Below are 21,930 nucleotides of genomic sequence, written 5' to 3'. Positions count from 1 at the left end.
ATGACGGGAACCGTTGTTTCCACTGGGGCAAAGCCGTTGGCTTGAAAGTAATTATTAGCTATTTCCGAAAAGTAGTTTTTCAGATTGAAAAAATTAATTTTATGTGATATTTAATTTCTTATTTTCAAATGAATGTGCTGATGAACACCATTTTCAGTTCTTCTACTGAGTCTAAATCGGGGGTGCCTCATTATTTGTGCGTTGAATAAAAGCCACCCAATAGTGCAGTGTCGTACTTTCGACTAAAATCACTCTACACTGTTGCATCAGAATTATACCTATGGAATCTGACAAAGAAGAAGAGCTTCTACTATTGTGTTATCGCCTACTCCACACGACGAGTCATTGGTTAGAATTAATGCCCGAAAGAACAGACACCTCGCATTCAAACAGTTAATTTGCCTCGGTGGACAATGAATCAACAACCGTCAGCGCGGATGCACATTTTTGTTCGATATCCAGCGGGAATAAAATTAGCGGACACAGAGGACAAGGAAGTGGACTGAGGATAGTTACTTTATGTGGGTGTGTGGATCAGCCGGACATGGCATTTGCGATAAACAATGCGTCTGAACCGAGCGGGGTGGCGCAGTGGTTAGACACTGGACTCGCATTCGGGAGGACGACGGTTCAATCCCGCGTCCGGCCATCCTGTTTAGGTTTTCCGTGATTTCCCTAAATCACTCCAGGCAAATGCCGGGATGGTTCCTCTGAAAGGGCACGGCCGACTTCCTTCCCAATCCTTCCCTAATCCTATGAGACCGATGACCACGCTGTCTGGTCTCTACCCCAAACCAACCAACCAACCAATGCGTCTGAGTGGGACAGCGTTTCACCCAGCTTCCTAGTAAACAGGAGATCCTGGGCTTGAGTACGGGCTAGTACAAATTTTGACTCGTCGCCACTGATTCAGCATAAAGCCTAGATGCATCTGACATCATTAGTTCCTTCCCTTTCCTTTCCCTTCACCCTCCTCCTCCACCTCGCCCACCATCAATTAGCAAAACAGTCTGCTAAGTTCTCGTGGATCTCAGCAGTAGTAGGAACTGTGCAATGCCTGTGTACCAAAGTGAAAGCACTGCACAAGGTGAAGCCCAAGGCATAAGCTGCTATTTTGCCCTGCCCTGTAATGAGTCAGAGGGTGTGACTAGACGGATATTTCCCGCAAAGCCGTAGCGATCTCTGTCTTCTTCCACTTATTGACTCGAAGTTGACGTACTGCAGTGGGCGTGCCTTGACAGCTGTAACGGTGTGGTACTACTTACTGTCGGATAGCCTGGAGACACGTGTACGACCTAGTCCACTCCAATTTTAAGAAATCATAAATGGCTCGTACGGTTACGATAACATCGCTGGCAGTGCTGAAGTTTTGTTCCTTGACGAGCCCGGCTTCAGTCTGCCCTGATGGCCATATGCACTCCAATAAACTCACAAGATAGAAAATAAGTCACCTCCTTAAAAAAACCAAGTTGCTCGCCTTGGAGCACTGAGAATTATATTGAACTAGTACCAAGCGATTACATGACCGTCAACGGCTGAGGTAAGTAATGGCAGTAAAGTGCTGTCAATATGTCAGGCTATAAATCAATTTAATGAGTCGACCTAGAGAAGTGACAAAATGGCACAAAAGACCACGATCGTGTTGCAATGCGGAATGACTTTGTACGATTTGTTGGTACACAAGCGCAACTCTTCATTGTGTGAACAAGGAATAATGTACCACTCTCAGCCTTGTAACAGGGCGTAAGAACAGAGATCATAAAACTATCCTAACCGACAAGGAACAGGGACGAGCGTCGCGCCGAATCAAGGACAACTATTGTTTCAACACGAGACAGGAATTGTTGCTGCCAGTTAATGTGAGTCATTTTCAGTCTGTTTCCAAGAGAACATTGAAATAACACTGTTTCATTTCTTCCAGTACGATGCTAGTTAATACCGGGCGTCCGGGCGTCCAGGGACATTATTGCAGTCTAATCGAAAGAACAGATTCAAGGAGTAAATTAACGACTTAAGTTCAAAGTGATTTACTTACAGAAGTGAAAAACATAAAATAAGACCATTTTAAACAATATGCAGTAAACGAACTCCTTATCCCTTTTCTAAACCCACATTCGTCTTTTCAGGTATGAAGCTATAACATTCATTTGGTTCAACGTATAGTGTATTATCAAATTATGCAGCACAAAGTATACCACCCATTTTAAAAGTAGGGAAACCAGATAAATGCGCAATTTGAAACAACATTTCTATTCGTAATTATATATAAACATTATACGTCATTTTATTTTGTGCCACACTTACATACTTAGCCACATGATGTGACAATCAAACACAGAAAAACTTTGTCTTTGTGGTAGAGTATCCGGCACGAAGTTTACACCGAAAGGAAATGAAGTAATAAGGTAAATGTAAACTAGCGGATAGAGTTGAAATAAAGTGTAGAAAGCTCAATGTGAATTAAGCCGCTACAGCTTTATGAGGACTCCCTTAAGTCCGCCTTGAACAATAGCTGCAACAATTTTCATTTCTTACGACACACTCTAAAGGGATATGAAACTTCAGATTCCCCGGATGTAAAAAATGTTCAAATAAGTTACGAGACTGTAGCTGGGCGGCGTCTTAGACAATCGTTGACATTTGGGGGGGAGAACACACTCTCATCTTCAAGGTATAGATGTGATGAGAGAGCTCTGAGCAAGCAAATTTAAACGCTCGGTAGCCGGGGTTGCGCTCTCCAAGAATTTTAATACGGCTTATGCAGAAAGGCAACTTTCACACCGTAAACCCCTAGCGCTCTCACATCAAATAAACTTGACGAAACTGCCACTATCGATAGGGAATATTAATTACCAATGGGTGAGCTAGTAGCATATACCTGTCACTCCAATGCTTCAACAGGGTACTTGCTAATTTAATCACAACTGCATCCTTAATAAAACCATCTCAAAACCTGGAAATGAACACCAAAATGTTTGTGTAGTTATACTCTATGGGATGACTGGAACCAACCAATGTTTTGCAACAGCATATATGTCGCTTGAATAGTATAGAGGACTGAATGAAACCTTAACTCGATCTAATGAAACCTTAATGCAATATTTTTAGGTAATGCACAAAATATGATAGAGCATGGGGCCACACTTTCCTTTATAATTCTCGCTGGCCTTAGTTTCATTTGTATGACTTAACACATTTTACAGTATGACTTGCGAGGTACGACCGGTACGTAAGCTATAAGTAAAAATATATCTTTAACTCTCATCTGAGGATTATACATTCAGATTTCAGAAGCAGCGTTGAATATGATCTTCGACGCATTTAACTACATATGCTGCTGTTCAAAATGGTTCAATGGCCCTGAGCACGACGGGACTTAACTACTGTGGTCATCAGTCCCCTAGAACTTAGAACTACTTAAACCTAACTAACCTAAGGACATCACACACATCCATGCCCGAGGCAGGATTCGAACCTGCGACCGTAGCAGTCGCGCGGTTCCGGACTGCGCGCCTAGAACCGCTAGACCACCGCGGCCGGCTATGCTGCTGTTAAAATACACCAAACATATATCTAAGAGACAGGAAGTCATCTATTTTAGTTTAAATTGTAGTTTTAACTTCATTTTATACAGAGCATCTAGATATAACAAGTGTCTGCTTATGGAAGAAGACAATGTTGGAGACGAACAGAACTTTTGGTAGAAAATCCGAAGAAATTCTGGCCGTATGTAAAGTACACAAGCGGCAAGACGCAGTCAATACCTTCGATGCGCAGTGCCGATGATACTGTTACCAACGACTGTGCCGCTAAAGCGGCGTTATTGAACGCAATTTTCCGAAATTCCTTCACCATGGAAGACGAATGGAATATTCCAGAATTTGAAACACGAACAGCTGCTAGCATGAGTTTCTTAGAAGTAGATACCTTAGGGGTTGCGAAGCAACTCAAATCACTTGATACGGGCAAGTATTCACGTCCAGATTGTATACCGATTAGGTTCCTTTTAGATTACGCTGATACAATAGCTCCCTACTTAGCAATCATATAAAACCGCTCGCTCACCGATAGATCTGTACCTACAGATTGGAAAATTGCGCAGGTCGCACCAGTGTTTAAGAAGGGTAGTAGGAGTAATCCATCGAACTACAGACCTATATCATTGACGTTCGTTTGCAGTAGCGTTTTGGAGCATATACTGTATTCAAACATTATGAATCACCTCGAAGGGAACGATCTATTGATAAGTAATCAGCACGGTTTCAGAAAACATCGTTCTTGTGCAACGCAGCTAGCTCTTCATTCGCACGAAGTAATGGCCGCTATCGACAGGGAATCTCAAGTTGATTCCGTATTTCTAGATTTCCGGAAAGCTTTTGACACCGTTCCTCACAAGCGACTTCTAATCAAGCTGCGGGCCTATGGGGTATCGTCTCAGTTGTGCGACTGGATTCGTGACTTCCTGTCAGGAAGGTCGCAGTTCGTAGTAATAGACGCCACGTAAGCTCGACTTATATATCAGGTGTTCCCCAGGGAAGCGTCCTGGGACCTCTGCTGTCCCCATGTACAATTTCGTTGGTTCAACAAGGGAACATGTAGTGGGAGTTTTCTCCGTAGGCCCATGTTCTACAAGTGATGTGTCTGAATCACTTCTCCCCGCTCAGGCATTGTACTCTGTCATCAGAGCTGGCACATATCTGCCAATGATAGCAGCGTATCCTACTCTTCTGAGCGGGCAAACCTCTGACCACGCTCCTTGATGAGGCGTAGACGTCCAACACTTTGATGCCTACTTTGGTTTCAATGTCCTTCAGCTGTTTTCGATAGGTGCCTACGACAGTACACGCGAACTACCGACAAGGTTCTCCTTTTCCGAGACGCCCGTTCTCATATGCCGGGCTGTAACAGTCTGCTTTTTCTAAAGTTGCTTATGGCAGTGGATTGCCCTAGTTCCTAGTTACGTCCCTTACCGTCACCATAATGATTCTTCTTTCGTCTCTGCTGTGTCGTATGTGTCCGATAATATACTAAGCGCTATTCAGTGTCACGGTGGGCAGTGGCCGTAATGCAGTCTTATTGTTTTGTCAGTAAATAGAAAACACTGTTCTCAAAACCATATATGTAGCCTCAAACGCATATTAACTTTTATGTATTGCTTAGGTAGCGCAGGATAAAATGGCACATTACATCCGTACCCATACAAATTATGGAAATGTATCTACCTAAGTATGTACGACATACCCTCCTGAACCACTGAACCGACTTAAACCAAGCTTGGTAGAACTTTACTTTCTGGAAACAATCATTGTGGGGTTAAGAACCATCTACCTGACATAGAGGTGAGGGTGAAAAACTAGTGTAGCCCACGATGTGAGAATATCCGTAATTTAGATGCTCAGTATGCGAGAATGAGAGCACTTAGGGACTTCCAACAACTTTGCACATAGTTTCAAACTTTTACGAAACTTGTTCTCCCACAAGATCCCACAAAATGAAGAAAGGAAAAATTTTTCTTACTATATTTTCGCTTCGCGTGCAGTAAAACTGCAACATGATGCATGATTCTTTATTACTAACTGTATTCGTGACACATTTTTCACAGAGTATTCACATATATCACTGGAAATACCACAAAAATAACATCACTTTCCAACACTTAGTTCTGGAGCTACGATGTCATAAACACTGAATGCGTGAAAAATTAATGCATCACGCAATGCTTCTAAATTTATTACTTCGTTGCTACTAACTCTATTACCAACACTTTCTGCAAACAGTTTCCAAAAAATTTCCCAGAATTTACCTACAAAATATTTCATTGCCGGACACATATTTCTGGAGACATGGCATCTAATACTGAGATAGATAAAAACTACTGCATAATTTATGACGTTTTAATGTATTACTCCTTTGTTACTAACGATATTTCATACTGGCATTAGTGAACACAAGGTCATTGGAGTGAAGTTCAAAACCATATCAACCAAAACCACTAAAAATAAACGCAAAATATATTTATTTAAAGCAGCAGATAAAAATTCGCTTGATGGCTTCCTAAGAGAGAGTCTCCATTCCTTCCAAGCTAATTATGTAAGTGTAGACCAGATTTGGCTCAATTTGAAACATACAGTATCGACAGCAATTAATAGATTCATATCGCATAAGTTAAAAAGAGACGGGGCTGATCCACCATGGTACACAACATACGTCAGAACACTGTCGCAGAAGCAACGAAAAAAAGCATGTCAAATTCAGAGGAACGGAAAATCACTAAGACTGGCTAAGTTTCACGGAAGCTCGAAATTTAGTGTGGACGTCAATGCGAGATGCTTTTACTAGTTTCCACAATGAAACAGTGTCTCAAAATATGGTAGGAAAGCAAAAGAGATTCTGGTCGTATGTAAAGTACACCAGCGGCAAAAATCAGTCAATACCGTCACCGCGCGATAGCAATGAAAATGTTGCCGATGATGGTACCACTAAAGCGGAGCTACTAAATGTAGTTTTCCGTTATTCCTTCACGAAATAAGACGAAGTAAATATCCAGAATTCGAAACCAGAACAGCTGTTACCATGGGTGACATAAAAGCAGATACCTTAGGTGCTGCGAAACAACTCGAAGCATTTAAGAAGGGCAATTCTTCCGATGCAGATGGTATACCAATCAGTTTCCTTTCAGAGTATACAGACACAATAGCGCCTTTCTTACCAATCATATACAACCGCTCACTTGACGAAAGGTCTGTTCCTAAAGACTGGAAAGTAGCATTGATCACACCAATATTCAAGAAAGGAAATAGGAGTAACCAATCGAATTACAGACCCATATCACTGACCTCAATTTGCTGTAGGATTTTGGAGCATATACTGTACTCTAACATTATGAATCACCTTGAAGAAAATGACTTATTGATACATAACGAACACAGATTCAATATCGTTCTTGTGCAACACAGCTAGCTCTTTATTCTCGTGAAGTAATGAGTGCTGTCGACAAGGGATCTCAGATATATTCCATATTCCTAGACTTCCAGATGGCTTTTGATACCGTTCCTCACAAGCGACTATTAATCAAATTGGGTGTATATGGAGTATCGTCTCAGTTGTGTGACTGGATTCGTGACTTCCTCTCAGAAAGGTCACAGTTCGTTGTCATAGACGGTAAATCATCGAGTAGAACAGAAGTGATATCTGGCATTCCGCACGATAGTGTCATAGGCCCTCTGCTGTTCCTGACTTACATAAATGATCTAGATGATAATTTGAGCAGCCCCCTTAGATTGTTTGCAGATGACGCTGTAATTTACCGTCCAGTAAAATCATCAGACCATCAGTTCCACTTACTAAATGACGTAGAGAGAATTTCTGTATGGTGCGAAAAGTGGCAATTGGCACTAAACAAAGAAACGTGCGAGGTCATCCACATGGGTACTAAAAGAAATCCGATAAATTTTGGGTATACGATAAATCGCACTAATCTAAGATCTGTCAGTTCGACTAAATACCTAGGAATTACAATTAAGAGCAACTTAAATTGGAAAGTCCACATAGATAATATTGTGGGGAAGGAAAACAAAGACTGTGCTTTGTTGGCAGAACACTTAGAAGATGCGACAAACCCACTAAAGAGTCAGCCTACAGTACACTTGTCCGCCCTCTGCTGGAATATTGCTGCACGATGTGGGATCTTTACCAGGTAGGATTGACGGAGGATATCGAAAAAGTGCAATGAAGGACAGCTCGTTTCGTGTTTTCGTGCAATAGGGGTGAGAGTGTCACTGATATCATACACGTGTTAGGGTGGCAGTCACTGAAACAAAGGCGGTTTTCTTTGTGGCGAGATCTATTTACGATATTTCAATCACCAACTTTCTCTTCCAAATGTGAAAATATTTTGTTGACACTCACCTACGTAGGGACGAATAATCATCATAATAAAATAAGAGAAATCAGAGCTCGAACGGAAAGATTAAGGTGTTCCATTTTCCCACGCGCCATTCGAGAGTCGAATGGTAGAGAAGTAATCTGAAAATGGTTTGATGAACCCTCTGCCAGGCACTTAAGTGTGAATTGCAGAGTAACCATGTAGATGTATATGTAGATGTAGATGCAGATATTCGCAACAGTCTTTCCCTATGGCATCTATATATGCAGCTGACTATATCTACAAAAATAATAACACGACACGCATGTCAGGAGCTATGACGTCATAAATACTGAGATGCGTGAGAAACTGCGGCATCATCCATAACGTTTCAATTTATTTCTTCTTTACTACTAACTCCTTTCGCAACAAATTCCCCAGACATTGGGCACATATACCACTGGAACTAAGTGCAAAATTATATCGTCATACAGCACATAGTTCAGGAGACACAACGTATTAAACATTCAGCTGCTTGAAAATAAAACTGCGGGGTGAAATTCGTTAGACATACAGGAGAAATATAGGTACAAATACGCGCGAAATATGTGTGAAACGTGTTTGACATGTGTGGATGTAAGCAAATCCGTGGGTAAAAAGCTCATTATAAACTCCTGGAACGGTTTCAAAGAAATTTGGTACGCATGTTAGGTACAATGCGGTAAGAAGTATTGTAGGGATATCACCAGTCTTCTAATGGGACAGAGGAGAAAGGGAGCATGAGGAGATGGACAGGCAACAAGAGAAAAGGGAGACAGACATAGGTATGAGGAGGGGAAGATGCAGAAAGGAAGGTGAGTAGAAATGGAAAGAGAGAGGGGAGAGAAGGAGATGTACAAAGAAAGAGAAAGGGGTTGACAGAGAGGGAGAGGAAGAGACTGGAAGAGAGATGGGGAAGGAGGAGATGAACAGAGAGATGGGAAGGAGGAAATGAACATAGGAAGGGAATAGTAGGGGATGGGGGGAGAGTGGAGTTGGGGAAAGTGGACAGAGAGGGTGCGGGGGTGGTGATGGAAAGGAAAGGAACGGATAAGAAGAGGATGTGGATAGCCTGAGAGAAAAGTAGGCGTGGGACAGAGAGACGGAGCAAGAGGAGATGGACAGAGAGAAAGGAGGGAGGTGGACATTGACTAATGGAACATACAGATTATATATGTAAATATCATAGAGACTATATAAATACTGTTTGTAAATATGTCAAAGATTTGTAGCTGCTCTGTTTCCTGGACCAAAGCCATCTCAGGTCTTAGGATCCCGGTCACGTTCGAATATTTGGCAGAATTCGAGAGCTGCTTGAGCAGAAACAGTAAAGAGGTGCGTATGAGAGGGAGTATGTGTCATCAAATTGGGAGAACCTTGCACATTAAACTTTTAGAGCTTCCAACTACTTTGCCGTGGTGGGAGGTATATTTTTATATAATTTGTATCTTTGATTACGGTGTGATTCCTCAGGGAAATAAGTTGAATCTCGTAAGAATACCGGCAGTGAAATCCTCAATTATTTTATTAAATCTCTTGTACACATTCAAGCCAGGCGTTGTGAAGGCAGTATGCTGCTACGTCGAAGCTATAAGCGGTAGCACACGGAATTGAGGTGCCATTCACATTAGGAGTAACAAGATCAGTACGCAGGATGTATAGGTTTATTATCGTCTTCAGTCATAATGCCTAACTAGTCCTGCTAGTGACTCTCGTCTCATTCATCTCATTGATGGTCCCCCTATATTAAGCTGTATGCTCTGTATTTTCTGCAATAATTTACCGCGAGAACACAGGAGGAAGTGTTCAGCATCAGCTTTTTTACACTCCTACGTTTTCTGTCCCTAAACGTACAATTTAACTAATTGAGTAAATTTGTTTTTTATTTCTTTTTCAGACAATGAAAATCATGCTTCTCTGACCCGGGATGGAACCTCTAAACTGGCAGGAACTTTAAGGGCATCCAGAACGCTTAGAAATCGTGTAGAATGAAATAATAACATTTTGTCTAGTAGCATGTATCGCCTCCTTTCGATTTGATGAGATTTAATTGAAAAATGCGGTAGAAAAATATGACCAGTAGTTGTAAGAAAGGACAGGCGATATTTATGTTCATGGAGGGTAGCAGAAGTGATCCCCAAAGCTACCAATAGCGTTGGAATTCGTATGTTGTACATTCACGGATCACACTCTAAAGCTCAGATACAGCGACGTACGGCGAACAGAACGACATCCTCTATGCCAACCATCACAGACACCGGGTACGTCAGGCATTAAAGTTCAGATGTACAATTTTCTCACATGACAGGTTGAAAGCCACGGATCAGGGTAGTCTGGAGCAAGCAGTGTTCCTTGACTTTATGACTCCATTGGCTTAGTACTATTTTAAAACTTAGAATTATCATATTAAAAGTGAAACGAACTGGATTTAGGATTTCTTGTTTAGGAGAGGCACCACGTTATCTTAGAGGTCGAGTCGTCGAACAGATTTAGAAATGGCTGCAGGCATCCTCCAGAGAAACAGCCTGTTCATACAGTAGGATAATGATCTCGCAGAGAATGTAAATAGTAAACGTGATTTAGTCTCACGGTGGGCATTGGTCATAATGACATGTAGAACAATCGGGTCTACTGCGGATGTTTGTGTCGCTCTGGCACAATATTTCGGTCGCACCTGGCGGGCGCGGACCGCGAACGGAACGCCCGACACAGGACAGGCCCCAGAGAGCTGCCACAGATGGCGCCCAAGTCGGGCGCGGACGTCCGAGGGAACACCGGGGAAGAGACAACACATTACCAGCAGCGCCAGGCGGGCGCGGACGGCAAAGAGAGCACCCAGCGCCCACTGGCCATAAATACTGGACAAGATCCTCCAACACGGCAGTCTCAGGTAGCACCTGAAGAAGGCAACGAGTTACGTGGCCGAAATATTGTGCCAGTGCGACACAAACATTGTTCTACATGTCATGATCTCGCCGGGAAAGCCTGAAGAGTTACATTGGTCATAATGTTTGGCTCAACAGTGTACTCGCCTTTCATTCTACATGGTTTCTATATTATTAACTTATCCCCGGCATCTTAAGTTCTTCCAGTTCCGGCCAGTAAATAAAAAATAGTGTAACCAGTGGTGTTTTTAACAACCATGCTGCTGTCTACGAGATGTATGAGGCAAATTATGAGAGTGATTTCTTATCTAATAGAGTGTTTTATTTTTTCCAAACATCAGTATCGTTCCCTTCAAAGTACTTTCCTCTGGCAGCTAAATACCAGCAGAGACTTTGTTCCGAGTTTTGGTAGCACCGCGTAAGATTTCGACTGAAATAATGTTTAACATGAAGGGTATATTGCTCTGAATATTCTCTAGAGTCAGAAAATGACATCCTTTTTAAGACATAATTCAGTTTTAGGAAAAAGAAGAAGCCACGACGACTCATATCAGGTGAACAGGGGGCTGTAGAAAAATGAGTGATGTCCTTCTGCTCAGTTGTGAGGTTTTACGGCACCAATTCAGCACAAATATTTCACATGTGCAAAACTTCAGTCAAAATGTGATGTACGGAGAAACCATTCAACTTTGACTGGTCAGCCACCATCCTTATTGTTAAACGTCAGCGTGATGTCACAAGAGCAGGCACACCTTTGACGTTTTCGTCGAATTTTGAAGATCTTCCTGACAGAGCTTCATCTTCAACGTGTTCTCAGCCTTCCAAACATGACTTGTGCCAGCGAAAATCTTGTAATGTTGATGAGGAATATTCTCCATAAGCGTGTTTCAACTTTGCATAGGTTACACTTGCGGACTCTCCATGTTTAACACAAAACCTGATGGCATAACGTTGCTCTAACTTCCGCTGTTCCGTTTTCGTACCACATAACAAAAACATAACATTATTGATCATACTCCCAAAAATCACGTCAAGGCTATACGGTTCTGAAACTCAGACTGAGCACTTGTAAGGGATAAACACACTGGTCTACACGAGTGTAACAATAGAGCGTTGCCAGATCGCTTGAAGTGTTGTTAGTCTCATTATTTTTCTCACACACCTCGAGTTTTGCCATACCTCATGTAGCATGGTAGGAGTGCTTGTGGTTGGGCACTCCTCATGGCTTATATCTATCACCTGAGTTCCATTCCCCTACTATTCCTTCCCATGGGGGGGGGGGGGGATATGGACGTCCATGAAAATCGAATGTGGCGTCAGGCCGCCCCCCCGCCCTTGCTACCTATGTGATAATAAACGGACTGGGTCCCATGGCAATCGCGAAATACATGAACAGGGTTATCCTCAGCAAAGCGACTCTCATAGCTATCACAGCCCAGACCAGAGTGCTTCTCAGACTGTCAACATGGGATCAACGCGATCGGTTAGTACACTGGTCGCCTACCCGCAGATTTATTGTCTTCTGTCAATATCTGTCATTTATATCCCGTTCAGTACATAGTGATCCGTAAGGCTTGTTTACCTCATGGATAGTGACAGCTACATGGGCTGAACGTTGGTATCGGCCCTACATAGTGCTCGTAATTCTCGATAAGACATCGAGCCCTCTTTCTCTGACAACACCAGCGTTTCTTGAAAGCTCTTCTTCTACGAAACTATGTCAACAAATATACTCATCGAGTGGTATTATAGAATGAGATGACGTATCTCTGTCATTCGTGAGGAGTAGGTTTCAAACCATCAGACAACAATGTTTACCAATGGTTTTAGTAAATCAGTTAGCTCAAACCTCGAGAACGTTCCAGTGATACGACCAGTCTTTGCTCTAATGATCGTATTGTCGGCGGAAATGTGAATGCAATTGGCCTTCCCATCATCTAACAAGATATTCTAGTCTTTGTCCACCGCTTTATACTTTCCTTCTCTGCTACTGTTTCCGTAACTACGTTGTCTATCGTTTTATGTAGCCGCAGATGTTCAGGTGATCAGTCCTTCCTGCTGATAAGGGTTTCCGTACACTTCATAGCTCGTTCCTCCCATTCATTCTTTACGTTCTATGCTTATTTAATTTTTGAGATACATCAAAAGCGTTTAATTTTAGAAAATAAAATTTTCTTCTTCTCCGAATCTACTTGGTTTATGTTTCACTGCCACGTCCTCCAGTGATGTACTTTCATAAATGGCCTCAGAAATGGCCTCTTCAATTCCACAGGAATATTCGGTACAGTAGTGTTATTTAATCCAATACACCTTTCTTTAGTTACATTAATCGATTTTTAAGCGCCATGCTTCATCAGTCCTGTATAACTGCTCTGTTTACCAATTTTTGTGTTGTACAGGTCGTTACTATGACTCATTATCACTTTTCTGTCAGCTTCGTTTATTTCCTTTGGCCATACACTAAACATACACTGTTTATGATTCAAAGCTTTTCATCTGATTTGATTAGTCATGCAAGCTGTGTAATCAGTGAATATTCAAATTGTTATCTGTTCTCCTATCACTTTTTTAATCTTAACAGATTTTCTTTCATTTGCTTCATTGCTTCTGCAATTTACAAGATGAACAAAATCAACTACAACTCCAATCCTGCCTTACAGTCTACTCAACACAAACTTTTTGTTCGTGATCTTCCACTTTTATAGCTCCACCTTCGTATATGCAGATGTGAAACACTCGTTTGTCTTTCAACTATGTTCCTATTTGTCTCTACATTTCATACACCGTATCTCCCGTCATATTGCGAAACGCTTTCTCTTATTTCACAGGTGTTAAGCAGCATTATATATTTTCTTTATTCTTCTTTCTACAGCCAAGTGTAAGGTCAGAATTGTTCATCTGGAACTTCCTTCTTCTGTGACGCCATGTCTTAGGAAACTCCCATCTCTTTTGTTATAATAAAGAAAACAAACCCAGACTGCATCACAACGTTTTATTACTAAATACCGATTTCAGTCTGAACTGCCTAGCCTCTTCATGTCTAGGTTGAAGCAGGAACAAAGGCAACATCATTAACACTGTTGTAATTTTTTATTGTTTTTTTTTCCTGTTCGAGCTAGATCTGAAGAAGATCTGTAGCGTAAATTAGAAAACGATAGACGGTAGTGAAAAGCTGTCAAGCAGACAGCGCTTTTTTTCCCTTATTTCCGTCTCTTCTCAAAATTCTTGTTCAGAGTCAGTTCAATCGTTCTTTCTCTTATTCGCGTAGTGAACATTTTACAGATTATACGTAACAGACAAATCTGTGATACTGTTCATACGTATTCTTTCATAACATCTCCAGTAAAGGTAATATATTTTACTGAGAAGCCGCCGGCACGGCCATTTATCCTACTGTATTTTCGCCACTAAAATAACCTTTTAGTTATAGGTTTCACTAGCACTGCTGATATGACATCGGCTTCTGGTAATTTTTATGCTCTCATACCACGTATACGTCTCTGACACTCAGATCACTGTTTTCTTCATAATGAATTTCCTTTTCTTCTATGACATTTCGAGACAATATTTCCCGATCGAACATACCTTTCAATCTGGGTTTATTATCTACCTGTTCCCTTGTCAGATGTAACACCTAGTGGACACACAGGGAAAATTAGGTGTCGACAGTAATTGTCCGAGGTAGTGCTGCATTCATTTTTGTAAATGGCGGACACTACCGTCTTGGTAGGTATATTGTATTTGTCAATGTGGTTAACACGAGGACAGTGTCTTCTTAAACAAAACGACTATGCATCAAGCATTTAATAGCCAGCTGCTATTTGAAAATAACACTGTAAGTTGAAACTGCGATTCTGTACAAATATATTTAATAAGAGTCCATGAAAAAAACGTATCATTTATATATATATATATATATATATATATATATATATATATATATATATATATATATATGTATGTATGTATATATAGTTGTAATTTTTCATTTTGCAAAGCTACATTCCATCTTCCTGAGTACTGCATCTAGATGTTCAAATGTGTGTGAAATCATATGGGACTTAATTGCTAAGGTTATCAGTCCCTAAGCTTACATAATACTTAACCTAAATTATCCTAAGGACAAATACACACACCCATGTTCGAGGGAGGACTCGAACCTCCGCCGCGACCAGCCGTACTGCATCTACTTTTTCTCATATCATATACTTATTAACTTCATTTCTGTGCTTCTAGCGTATGTTATTATTTTTTGCCTATTTGTGCAACCTTTTTAAATCGTTGCTAGGCAACCTACATCCATATTATTCCTTGCTTTATACCGATCGAGGAGGCGCAATGGGTACCACAACTGGTTCGTGTTCAGGAGGACAACGGTTCAAATCCATGTCCGGCCACCCAGATTCAGATTTTCTGTGACCTTCCTAACTCGCTCCAGTCAAATGGTATTATAGTTCCTTTGAAAGGGATCAGCCGATTCCCTTCCCCATCCGTTCAACATTTAGAGCCAGTATTCCGTCTCTAATGACCACGATGACGACGGTACGTTAAACCCTAATATTCCTTCCGTGTAAGCATTAGGTTTCCGTTCTTCATTCATCAACAAGCTGCAGTACCATTCGAGTATTCCATAGCTTTAATTTCCCCTATTCTATTGCGCCTTATGCGTCGTCACCTGCCTCGATTATTTACATATTTATTGCATAAATCTTGCAGTAAACGACTCTCGAGACTCCTGTTAAGGCTTTTGTTTATTTACTTGCAGAATTTCCATTTACTTCAAAATAATGTAAATTTTCCAAACCACCTTACCATATCGAGGGTGAGACAGGAGGAGAAGTGCATGCTTTGACGGGTGATAATATTGATGGTTCTCAACGAAAAACTTGGAATGAACATTTACTGTTTTCATAACCGTATCCCACATACAAATGTTTCAAATTCATGGGCGTCAGTCGAATGTCCTCCTTCATCAGCACATGCGAATATAACCAACGCAGCATTACGCTACGTGATGTCTTTCCTGACCATTTCAATGTGTACTTCACTTGCGCATTCTGTACGGCCAGTGATACACTACTTCACTGAAACGTATACTGGGCGTTGGATCGATCGCCGTAGAGTCTTTCTTGGTCACCGAGTTCACCTGTTCTTACTCCATTAGATTACTGTTCTTGGAGTTGGTTTAAGAGCGAAGCTTACAATCGTAGAGTGGACACAAAGGAGAAACTTCTCGCTCGTATTTTACATACGTCTAGTCACGTAAAAGACGGCACGAATGCGCTCAGATCAGCAACACGGCAGCTGTCTACAAGAGCTGCAAAGTGCGTTACAGTTGACGGTGCACTTATTGAAAATCATTAAACAAAACACAAGCACCCAATGTTTCATCTACTATCACCAGCATTTGTCCTGTTTCCTAATGTTTACATTAATTTCCTGGGAAATGATTAAGGTTCAAATGGCTCTGAGCACTATGGGACTTAACTGCTGAGGTCATCAGTCCCCTAGAACTTAGAACTACTTAAACCTAACTAACCTAAGGACACCACACACATCCATGCCCGAAGCAGGATTTGAACCTGCGACCGTAGCGGTCGCGCGGTTCCAGACTGTAGCGCCTAGAACCGGTCGGCCACTCCGGCCGGCAAATGATTAAGAACAGGACATTTGTTAATATGAACTACCCTGAAGAGGACTGCAAAAAGCCGTTCTAAACGTTGGCAATTTGCTTGTTTTAGATGCACATCCGGAATTAATTTATCCTAAAGACTTTTTGTTCGGAATCATTAATACTGCCACCCCTCAAACCATGTGGTTTTCCTTCTGACTCACCCTTTTTACTTCATTTTTATTATCGCCTTATTCTACAAGCTGGTTTTCACCCATACTACGATATGACATGTGGCTACGTGTGCACTCGTATACGCTCAGCGGTAAAGTAGTTCACTTACAAATCCTTGTGCAGCATCGTTGAGCCCAATAGATGCATTCTGATATCTCCTGGTCGTTTCCAATTATACCTGCTTCCACTTTAGGTAGAAAGGAAGACGGACTAACAGAACTTTATGATTTTGAAAGTAAGACGTTGTAAACCGACCTGTGTAAAAACCCTAAGAGATTTTGGTCGTATGTAAAATCAGTAAGTGGATCAAAATCATGTATTCATTCTCTCAGCGACCACACCGCCACGGAAACGGAAGGTGAAAGAGAGAAGGACGAAATACTGAATTCGGTCTTCTGAAGTTGTTTCACAGCGTAAAATCGTAACACTGCCCCTCCTTTCAATCGTAGTACGAACGTCGAAACGTCAGATATTGAGATAACCGATCGTGAAATTGAAAATCAGCTACAATCGCTCAGTAGTGGAAAGACTTCAGGACAAGATGAGATACCTATAAGATGCTGTAAAGATTATGCGAAAGACCCTGCTCCCCTTCTAGCAGTAATTTATCGTAGAACGCTTGGGCAACGAAAGGTACCTAACGACTGGCAAAAAGCGCAGGTCATTCCCGTTTATAAGAAGAAGGCCGGTTTTTAAGAAAGGCCGTAAGACAGATCCACACAGTTATAGACCTATATCGTTGACGTCAATCTGGAACATGGCTTATGCTAAAGAATTATGACGTTTTTTGGAAAAATGATCATCTCCTCTATAAAAATTAACATGAATTCTGCAAACAGAGATCCTACGAAGTTCAGCTCACTCTATTCCTCCATGAGATCCACAGGGCAGCGGACAGCGCCGCTCAGGTTGATGCCGTGTTCCTTGATTTCAGTAACGCATTTGACACCCTCCCGCATTGCCGTTTAATGACGTAAATACGAGCTTACGACTTGGGATTGGATTCGACTTTCTTGCAGACACAGCTCAACACGTCGCTCTTAACGAAACTAAATGTAATAACCGGAATACCACGAGGAAGTATGATAGGACCGTTGATGTTTACAATATATATATAAATGATCCAGTAAAAAGTGTCATGTACTCTTTAAGGCTATTCGCAGATAATGCAGTTGTCTATTCCAATGTAGCAACGCCAGAAGGCAGTAAGAGTTTTCAAAACGACGTGCGGAGAATCGATGAATGGTGCAGGCTCTGGCAGTAGAGCCTGAACGTAGATAAATGTAATATATTGCGCATACTTAGGAAAAGAAATCCACTACTGTACAGTTACACTATTAATGACAAAAAGCTGGAAACAGCGTCTGCTGTGAAACATCTATGCGAAACTATCCAGAGCGACCTCCAGTGGAATGACCATATAAAACAGACAGTGGGAAAAGCAGACAACAGACTCACATTCATTGGAACAATTTTAAGGTTCAAAATGGTTCAAATGGCTCTGGGCAGTATGCGACGTAGCTTCTGAAGTCATCAGTCGCCTAGAACTTAGAACTAATTAAACATAACTAACCAAGGACATCACACACATCCATGCCCGAGGCAGGATTCGAATCTGCGACCGTAGCGGTGATGCGATTCCAGACTGAAGCGCCTAGAACCGCACGGCCACACCGGCCGGCCGAATTTTAAAGAAATGTAACTCATCCACGGAAGAAGTGGCTTATAATGCGCTTCTTCCCCCGGGGATCGTGTAGCTGGCGAGAGAGCGTTACGAAGATGCTAAGCAAACTCCACTTGCAGACGTTACAAGAGAGGCGTTGTGCATCACGGAAAGATTTACTATTGATATTTATGGACAGCACTTATCAGGAGGTGTCTGAGAACATAATAAATCCCACCTCCTACATAAATTTCACGTATTGAACACGGGGAGAAAATTCGAGACTTTAGAGCCAATACAGCGGTTTACCGACAATCATTCTTCCTACGCCCTATTCGCGAGTGGAACAGGGTTGGAGCCGGCCGTTGTGGCCGAGCGGTTCTAGGCGCTTCAGTCCGGAACCGCGCTGCTGCTACTGTCGCAAGCTCGAATCCTGCCTCGCACATGGATGTGTGTGATGTCCTCAGGTTAGTTAGGTTTAAGTTGTTCTAAATCTTGGTGACTGATGATGTCATATGTTAAATCCCATAGTGCTTAGAACCATTTGAACCATCTTGAACAGGGTTGGAGGAATCAGAGAGTAGTACCAATAGTACCCTCCGCCAGACATCATTAGTTGGCTTGCGGAATATGATGTAGATGTAGATGAACAGTTTTCACCTCATCGTTTCTTGCACGCTGCCCATATTCCCAAGTAATTCCGCCTTCATTTGTCCCTACCACTACAATAGCTCCCCTGCTGAGAATGTCCTAAATTGTAGCTGATTACCCGCTGCTGGCCTGTTTCAAAGCGTGCTGTGTTGTTTACCTGTCTGCAGGCGAGCACCCAGCGGAGTTGCACCTCAGCCTCAGTCCAACGATGCCAAGCAGGTGGCCCTTGTGCTCGTTGCTGCTGCTTCTGGCTCTGGTCCTGAGGATGGGCAGCTGAACGCCGACCCGCTGCTGTTGCCGCCTCGGCGGGAACAGTGGGCCGTCACCGCGGGCTCTACACCTCTGGGACACTAACCTGAACAGTACAGTGAGACGTTGTATTCCAGCAGCTGAGAGGAAACATATATGCTCTTACCGAGATTGTATCCGACAACTACTGGTATAAATTGACCTCTAGTCTTCATGACGTCAAAGAAACGGAAAGGATGTGTTACTTTAGATTCCACGTTACTGCGAGGAGAGCCACTAGGTGTCGCAGGATATAAAAGCTCTTGTGACAACAGTGTGAATCAGTTTCATTGGAGATCTTACCGCCACATAAGGCTTGCTGATGTCGAAGTGTCAACAACTCTAAATCAGTGTGAGTTTAATCTCTCACCATATGGCTACAACTGCTAATATGGACTCAAAACTCGGCTCAGTAAAAAATGTTCCCTATCGATTTCGTAGGGGAACTGGTATCATACCACACCCATTAAAGAAAGTAACCAAACGTCAATTTACTGGGAGTCGTAATATATTGTCTGTATACTGTATTTAAAAAGTCTGGATGGAACTATTAAAGTAATTTCTGTATAACTTTTATTTACTTTTTAATTATTCTTAAACTTGTTGGTCCTGAAATTAATCAGTCTGAATGTCGTGAAGTTCGTCAATCGTTTCTGTGTCATACAAAGTATCGTTCATTATAATATGGTATAGTATATGAAATATTTGTGGCAAAGAATTCAGGCCCACATTCAGATACTTGAAACTCAATAAACTACAATATAAAACAATGTAATGTTCAAAATGGAAATCTGAAAGTGAATGGTTGAGAGAGCTGTTATATTCATACAATATCTATATGCATCAGAATATGTGCCCAAAATAAGTACTGGGACTTCAAAAGATTTAGTTATTTGTATGTTCACACAATGGATGCCATTAAAACAATAAAGCTAATTTTATATGGATGAAGAATCTTACAAAACCATTCTCAATTCTATGTGTGTTATTAATGGAGCAGGAGGTAAGTACTGCCATATTTGAGTGACACTGGATAGTTAACATTCTGCTAACTCTTAATATGTAGGAGCTGAGCTTTGAATCCAACAACCAAAACATATTTCAAACATTTTTAGGTATGTATAATGAGTTGTTATTCTGAGGGACTCCTAGAAGATTAAACGTTAAGTTTTGTCGAAACATACATCAAAGTTAGTTTAAATTTTTGCTAGGACGTCTAGGAGATTTACATCTTCTTTATGCAGATGATTATATTATCCATTTCGACTTACTACTGAGTAGTGATCTAGGGTGGACGCAAATTTATCTGTTTTTGTTTCATCATAACAGGAAACCTAATAGCAAACTACAAAATATTGCTACTCAATTAAATAAAACTATAGTACATCTGTAGGTAAAAATAGTGTAATCTACACTTCTGGTTGGTGATCTTTGTTATCAGTGAAGTTAAATACTGTCAGGTGGAGTTTACTCCCAATGGTAAGGCAAACTGACATCTTCAGAACTGCACACGAAGTGCAGTTTATTTATTTATTTGGTTGGTTTTGTGGCAATAAGTAGACATGTTGAGATACATACTGAGGATAGGGCATTTTGATAGCGCTGCTTATTGTCTAATATTATCATTTTAACTGGTTTCTTGACTTTCCCTTATTTGTTCTAATAATAGTTTGAACCATTTTATACTCAATATGTCAAATTTTGTGCTAATTATTTGTTTGTTTATGTTAACACTAATACACATATCCTGTAAACTGACTCCACATACTTCAGACAAAACAATCATTCAAATCATATGTGGAACATGTAACTATCTAATTTCAAGTATCATGAACAGTGTCACATATTGTAAGATTTAAGGTCTATCAACTGTCTATATTCGGGTTTCTTACTGACCAACGCATATCTGTGAATGAAAACTCCAAGTCCGGGGTACCTAACTGAAGCTCTGTTATGGCCTAGACAAACTGTCACACATGGCAGTAGGTATATTTGTATGTAAGTTTACGGGATGAGTGATTAACTCTTTCATTCCGAAAAATATAAGAAATGTGACTTCAAAATTTTCAGAAAATTGATCTTTATCGTCACAATAAGGAAAAATGAGCAAGAAGATATTGGCAAAAAGTTATCATTCAATTATTTTAAGAAGGTTATTTCACTTTGGAATATAATTTCAAAAATTTTCATAAAATTAACGTCTATCATCTCGGTAAGCAACGAATACAAGATTAAATTGCCAAAAAGTAAGTAATCAATTATTGTAAAATTGTGGTTACACGTGGAACCACTGGGACATGCAGTTTTTAGCCATCCATCCTTTCGTGAGATATATTTGAAAGTAATTACGTATTTTCTTAAACGCAATCCTACCTCTCAGAACATCCAGTAAATTATAATGCCCAAAACAAATTATAGTCCTAAATAACAAGCAAAAATTAGGCTTCAATTTAATAAGTTTATGTCAAGAGTACATACTGCTCCATAATTTAATTTTGGAGCCATTCAATACAGCAGTAAGACAAATTCAGATTTACTTTACAATAGCTTTAGATATATTTAATTTATTTATGAATGTTGTCCTCAATATGATTTATATGAAAAAGTCCAATTTCGCCATTTCATACAATCGCACTGCATAATGTCCGAGGCGGCTCTTCCTTGGAGCGCTGTAACTGACTACAACATGCATTAC

General features: G+C 41.0%; 1 protein-coding gene across 1 annotated transcript in view; it reads left to right on the top strand.

The window, feature by feature from the left end:
- LOC124605967 overlaps positions 1–19,775 on the top strand; it is a 612,100-nt gene extending 592,325 nt beyond the window's left edge. Inside the window, exon 5 of the mRNA XM_047137931.1 lies at positions 19,115–19,775. Coding sequence (XP_046993887.1) covers positions 19,115–19,224 — 110 coding nt within the window. The 3' untranslated portion in view covers positions 19,225–19,775. The remainder of the gene's footprint in view (positions 1–19,114) is intronic.
- The last annotated feature ends 2,155 nt before the right edge of the window (positions 19,776–21,930 follow it).

Source organism: Schistocerca americana, chromosome 3 (assembly GCF_021461395.2).
Source record: "Schistocerca americana isolate TAMUIC-IGC-003095 chromosome 3, iqSchAmer2.1, whole genome shotgun sequence".
NCBI classification, from domain to species: Eukaryota; Metazoa; Arthropoda; class Insecta; order Orthoptera; family Acrididae; genus Schistocerca; species Schistocerca americana.
The sequence above is the reverse complement of the archived record's forward strand: the minus strand, read 5'-3'. Positions and strand labels throughout refer to the sequence as shown.